Raw genomic sequence first — 7,059 nt, 5'->3', positions numbered from 1 at the left:
AATTCTTTCCATGCCATTTTCTATATTATCTACTTTCTTTGAAGCCACTATCTGAACCTATAACCTGTTGAAATAAACTTAATAAAAGAATTTTACTTCTCTTATGATTAATTAAGTTTATTTAAATCTTGTTTTATAAATAGAATTTAATTAGAACAATATTACAAGTAGATAAAAAGAATTAAGGCAAGAATACAATCAAAATAAATAACTTGATGTTACAATATCAGATTGTAGAAATAATTTTAAATACAATATTAAATCAATTAAGTAATAGAGAGAGTAGTACATGAAAGTTTTACAATGAGTATGTGTTATTATAAACTTATCTGAACAGAACTATCGCTATTGCAAGGCCTCACAATTTCTATGACCGTTTGGTACTAAAGTTTGCCAGGAAAAAGGGACAAGCGAGCAACAACGATGTTCAAATTTCTCAAAATAATATAAGAAAGCAATTCAACGCCATCTCTGGCAACCAGCCCAATGCAATTACCGATTGTAAATAAAATTCCTTATTTCAACAAATTTAAATACAAAGTAATCATAAAAATTTAGAAAAGTCCCAAGTAGCACACATTGTGTACAAAGCGTTAATAAAGCGTCAAAAAGCGCATATAATTACTTTTTTAGCGCTTCTTAAGCGCTGTGTGATACTTGAGTTACATATAACTGCTGTACGAAACATATTTGTGGTCATTTCTGTTCAAAGGATTTAATAAGACAATAAATAAATTTCGACAAGAAGAATTGGAAAGAGGGAAGCATCAAGTCGTAAAAAATAAAAATATGTATAGGCTCTAAACAAACGGACTTTTACACAGCATACTACGTTACAGTATGAAACATATTATTGATGGCAAAAGGGACATGCAGTACAAAAATTATACTATTATGTAAAGAAAAGTAAGAAGAGGATTTTTATTTTGCAATTATTTTGCGTAATTAACGCACAATTAGAGTTGTATAAATAGGTCTGTTACCTCTCGTTCCATAAAACAGATTCAAACTTTAAAAATATCAATATTTATGTATATTCCGTGGAAGAATCATATGTACACATCTCTGTAATTGAACTTTTAGAAACAGTTTCTGCAAACGCTTTTTCACATCGTTTCTGATCATCTGTTAGTCAAATTGGTTAGTCACCAATGTTCTGTACACACCGATTATAATGGCAGAAGCAGAAGCAGGAGACAATTTGATTGCTCGCCGATGGATCTGTGGACATTACACGAAATTGACAAGGAGTAACAAAGCAAGGTGCAGTCACTGTAAAGACAAATTCATTATACATTTGACATGCTTAGATATTTTACACAAGCACTTGGTAAACACACGTCCAGACAAATTAACAGAAGAAGAGAAGAAAAAAGTGAAATTTCATTGGACTTGGGACTATTTTACCCTAAAAGGAGATACAAAGGCAACATGCAAAGAATGTAAAAAAATAATTAAGTACAGCAATACAACTCAATTAAAACTTTATTTTAAAAAATTTCACATGTAAATAGATCCATGTACATTAAAAAATTTATAAACACACTGAAAAATGTAAAAGATTGCAATTAAATAAAAAATGTTAAATAAAGAAAATGTAACGCAGACGAGAGTATACATTTATCGAAAAAATGTATCAAATATGCGTCTCGATATATGATATAAAAGCGGAACTCTTTGTACTGTATCCACAAATAATCTTTATTGTGTACAAAGAGCATAACATAATTCAAATTTACTATTATCTTAAAAGGCACAATAATATACAATAAGTACTAGTAATATTCGACTATTCTAATTTTTATTGAGGAATAGTCAGATTATTAAATATTTGAATCTACTCGATGGTAGCAATCCATCCAAAGGATGTAGTTATAAGAAGAGCAAAATGTCAAAAAGTTTCACATATAAATTGATTTTATGAATTAAACATTGAATTTTCTATACAATATATCTCTGATGAAACTAGTTAAAAACAGTATAATGCAGACCAGAAAATTCATTTATCGAAAAATATATGAAACATGAGTGTAGGCAAATATCATATAAAAGAGCATCTATTCGTATTAAGTATACTTACGTATGTTTTAGTATTTTGAGCACAAAGCACATCCCGGAATATTAATTTAATATCACTAAAAAGAACTAGTAATATTCGACAATTTTAATTTTTTCAGGAATAATCTGATTCATAAAATATTTGATTCTATTTGGTTGCTCCATTCCAGATCGCTTTTAAATGTTCGAATAATACGTTTTTAAGAATGACAAAATTTCTACACAGTAAAGTAGTTAATTGCATCATATAAAATAATATCTCTACCGCACTTTTTATTGCTTTTTAATAACCCATGACATAAATACAGGATATCAGGTCCAACTTCAGATAATGTAATAGATAACGAAAGCAGTTCAGATGATGACATGGATGCAAACAACGATGTAACTCTAAGAAAAGCAAAACGTCAAGAAGCTTCATCTAACTCAACAAATTTATCTGACAGTTTGTACGAATGTGCAGAAGGAGCAGAAGAAATAAACGGGTAATTATAATCGCTTTGTGTTAACTGTAATACTTTTAGATGGATCATACGAATTAAACATGGAATTTTCTATACAAATATAATCTATCTATATTATATGAAACATTTATTTATTCTTTCGTTAATTACCTTTATAATAAGTAGCTGATCAGAAACTATTTTCTCAGGGGAACACAATACAATTTGATCCCAATATGTCGCGTGAACATTACACAAAGTTAACAACGAACAATGCAAGATACAATCATTGTAATGGAAAATTTAGTATACATATAAAACGCATAAATAATTTACATAAGCACTTGGTAGAGGCACATCCAGACAAATTAACAGAAGAAGAGAAGAAAGAAGTAAAATTCTGTTGGACTTGGGACTATTTTATCTTAAAAGACTGTACAATGGTAATATATGTAACGTAACAATTCTGAGGAAATATGTAACTAATTTAAAAGAGCACTAAAGAACAATTCACAAGTAAGTATACTCCATGTATACGTATATTAAATAATTATGAAACGCACTTAGAATGTAAAATTTATTGTAATAAAATAATCTATATTAGCTAAATATATGTATCACAGACAAGGGTATAATATATACTGATTGAAAGATTTATTGAATAGATTTTTTCGTATTTTGTGCATTTAGTCAAATATGATTTAAAAATGCATTCGTATTACATACATAGGGGTAAATGTTGACAATAAAGGAAAGCAGCTCCGATGCTCTTGACCTTGACATATGTTGACAAGGTCATGACCCTGAGTAACCTCCAACAAGTTTTAGTCGTCGCTCGTCCTTCATTAAAAAGTTATTAACAAAAAATTTCAACTATATAACACCCCTGATAGCAAAATGTTAGAAATTTGCGCGCAAATTGGCAGCAAACTCGATCAGATTTTGATTACAAAACCATAGCTATCTATGCCCGCATATGGCTATGGACTTGTCAACAAAGTCTGTTGACATATTTTGTCAGGAAATTGCTGACAAAAACCGATCAAAGTCTGCTGATATAGGCTACGTTTACACCGTGCGCTTAATTCGTGACCTATACGATAGGTGTCTTTGTTTGACCTACAGGATAAACAAGGACATCTATTGTATAGGCCGCGGTCTAAATGCACGGTGTAAACGTAATCATAATCTGACAGCAAATTGCAAGCAAACACCGAGCAGAGCCTGCTAACATAACCTGACGTCAGATTAGTAGCAAAAACTGATAAAATCTGTCATTTTCATTTAAATCGGCCTAATTTCTTATAAGAAATTTTGCGTACATGTATATAAACGATTATATATAATTATATATATATATTTTTTAATAACTTCAAATAATTTTGTCAGAATTAAAGAAGGAAGTTTAAAAATGATCAAAATTGGCTCTGAATGGACCATTAAAACCTATGCAGTTATCAGTTGAAAGTTCGTACATTCATGGAATAATGCTTATTTATCCAGGAAAGCTTGGGAAACCTTCCAAAAATAATAAAATAGGTCATTTAAACGCTCTGCAAAGAAACTTATTGTTTCTAATAAACGATAATAGATTTCAAAATTAATGGTGTGTTTACATTTAACACAAGTTGGATTAAGAAATGCTATAGGAATACACTACCAGAAAGATTTACAAATATACAGGGTGTCCCATTTTAAATAATGCATTAAGATTTCTCAAAAACTATAGTAGATACGGAAAAATGTTTCAAACAAAAGTTGTATGGTTCGGAGGAGGACATAAGGAGATACCATTGATTTGACCTTGGGTGGCGTCGCCAAGGCCAGGTCAAGGTCACGTCGATTTTTTTAAATAGAACCCCCTATTTTTCATTACATTTTCTTGTAGCTTACCTCGAGAACTTTTAAAAACACTATAATAAAGTTATTTTTAATTAAGTATTTTTCGAATTATAATACTTGAAAGTTACAATACAGCGCCGGCATTAGCATTACGCAAGGTGTCCGATTGACGGCTAAAACCTCTTGAATGTTGTTCAGGATTATGTCCTGGACAACATTTGTCAAGATCAAAGCTATTGGATTATTCCTCTTATTTTTTTTGCAATAAAAATTTATTTTTACGTAAAAATGAAAATAAGAGATACAATCACCAATGGCCTTGATCTTGACAGATGTTATCCAGGTCATGATCCTGAACAACATTCAAGAGGTTTTTAGCCGCCGATCGGAGACCTTGGGTAATGCTAATGCCGATGGTATTTAACTTCCAAGCCTTATAACTCAAAAAGTATTTAACGAAAAAAAGGGTGTTCCATTTAAAAAAATCGACGTAACCTTGACTTGGCCTTGACGACGCTACCCAAAGTCAAATCAGTAGTACCTTCTTATGTCCCCCTACGAACCAAACAACTTTGATTTGAAACATTTTTCCGTATCTACCATAGTTTTCGAGGAATCTTAATGCATTATTTAAAATGAGACACCCTGTATATTTGTAGATCTTCCTGGTAGTGTATTCTTATAGCATTTCATAATCCAACTTGTGTTAAATGTAAACACACCATTAATTTTGAAATTTATCATCGTTTATTAGAAACAATGAGTTTCTTTGCAGAGCGTTTAAACGACCTATTTTATTATTTTTGGAAGGTTTCTCAAGCTTTTCTGGATAAATAAACATTATTCCATGAATGTACGGACTTTCAAAATGACAACTGTATAGGTTTTAATGGTGTCTGTTCAGGGCCAATTTTGGTCATTTTTAGACTCTCTCCTTTTATAAATATCTTCTCGTCAGTTTTTTTTATTATATCTCGCTTTAATACTTAATATTAAATATTACAAAAACAAAATCCTCACTGGATTATCATAAACCTGATGTTATTTAGAAAATCTCATTTTAAAATTGGAAGACTGTATAGTAGTCCGCGAGACGCCTGCACGATAATTATATACGTGGACGAAAAAGGAAAAGTTGTTGATATGCGGAATGCGTCATTGCTGAGATCCTTCAAATTTATTCAGTTTCCTGATACGCGAATTCGTAGAAGACAGTCTTCAGAGACGGTATCGTATAATCATAAATTATTCCAGAAATCTTTTTTTCATGATAAAGAGGAACGTATCTCTATTTTATTTTTAAATAGCCTTGTTTGCTCATACAAGTTCAGCTTACTTTACGCTTCAACAAAATGGATACATCGAATAAAAGTATCGCAAAACCATACGCTGTGTTTCGTTATTCACCTTGCGAGTATCGAGAATCTATATAGTTTACGTTACACGTACTATAAATTTTCAGTACTTGCAATAAATAACAAAGAACGCAGTCATAGACGTAATAGGTATAGTATAGACTACGCATTCTCTGATTTTACAAATTCCTGCGCTCCGTTAGAAATTGAATTGAACATATCAATATTTCTCTTCAACTCGATACTTGAGAGAGAGAGAGAGAGAGAGAGAGAGAGAGAGAGAGAGAGAGAGAGAGAAAGCGATATATTTCAAGTTAGAATTTTCTATCTAAATAATGACCTTTTTCTATCTAAATAATGACTTCATCAAAATGTGCAGTCTATTCTTATTATGTCTATGCGCAAAAATATATTCTTCGATTGTTGATTTCCCAACAATCTCCGACAGAATGTTAAGCAAGATTTATACGATGATTTTTTTTATCAGCAATTAACTTAAACAACATATACACTACTCAACAAAATTAAAGAATCACCTTTTATAGGATGTTCCACCCTATAAAAATAGGCAAATTTCAAGACAGAATAACTTCGTCCAAAGTCATCGTATCGAGATGTTTAAAAAAGAATTTTAAAGCTTGAAACCTCTACTTTTCAGATCGGTATTTAAAAAAAAAACAATTAAATGTTAATATGGCTCAAATAGAATAAATCAATAAATAAAACAAGGGCAAACGAGCCAACTACAATATAAGATCTTTAATAAACGTATATATATACAAAAATCAAACGTTTCGACACCGATCGGGTCATTTTCAATGTACAAAAATAAAACATCTTACATACATAATCAGAAAATCAGTCAAAATATAATGTCCAGTGAGAATTTTGTTATATTCTTAAAAACCAGTCCATATTTAAAAATATTGACGAGATCAAAATCGCAATTCTACCATCTGAATAAATAATAAATTAACGTTGCGTTATGAATTAAATAAACGATGTACATGTTTTATAAATAAGATTAGAGAGAATGTAAATTAAATAACATATATACCTCATATTGTCTCAATGATGTAAAGCGGACAACGGTAGGATCACTCAGTTAACAAAATTATGTTTAATAAAAGTTATGTACAATAAAAATTAACTAAGCCATGATGCGCTTGAATATAACGTTTTAACTCTATCGACATCAAGCGACGTTATGACAAGAAAACAAGGAAATAGGAAAGAAAATAATAATGAAGGAGACAAGGACATTGTTAGGAGGGGGAAAGAGATTGAATAATATTTAGGTATGATTCTGGCAAGGATTCTGTGTCATTTTGTTTATTTAGACCATGCGTTTGTCGTTTAAT

The 7,059-nt window shown here is 30.7% G+C and overlaps 1 protein-coding gene across 1 annotated transcript in view; it reads left to right on the top strand.

Moving 5' to 3' along the window:
- The first annotated feature begins 1,174 nt into the window (after positions 1 to 1,174).
- Positions 1,175 to 7,059, top strand: part of LOC108725227 (uncharacterized) — a 13,846-nt gene continuing 7,961 nt past the window's right edge. Inside the window, exons 1-2 of the mRNA XM_018452115.1 lie at positions 1,175 to 1,263; positions 2,367 to 2,543. Coding sequence (XP_018307617.1) covers positions 1,175 to 1,263; positions 2,367 to 2,543 — 266 coding nt within the window. The remainder of the gene's footprint in view (positions 1,264 to 2,366; positions 2,544 to 7,059) is intronic.

Source organism: Mycetomoellerius zeteki, unplaced genomic scaffold (assembly GCF_001594055.1).
Source record: "Mycetomoellerius zeteki isolate Tzet28-1 unplaced genomic scaffold, Tzet1.0 scaffold332, whole genome shotgun sequence".
Lineage (NCBI taxonomy): Eukaryota > Metazoa > Arthropoda > Insecta > Hymenoptera > Formicidae > Mycetomoellerius > Mycetomoellerius zeteki.
The sequence above is the reverse complement of the archived record's forward strand: the minus strand, read 5'-3'. Positions and strand labels throughout refer to the sequence as shown.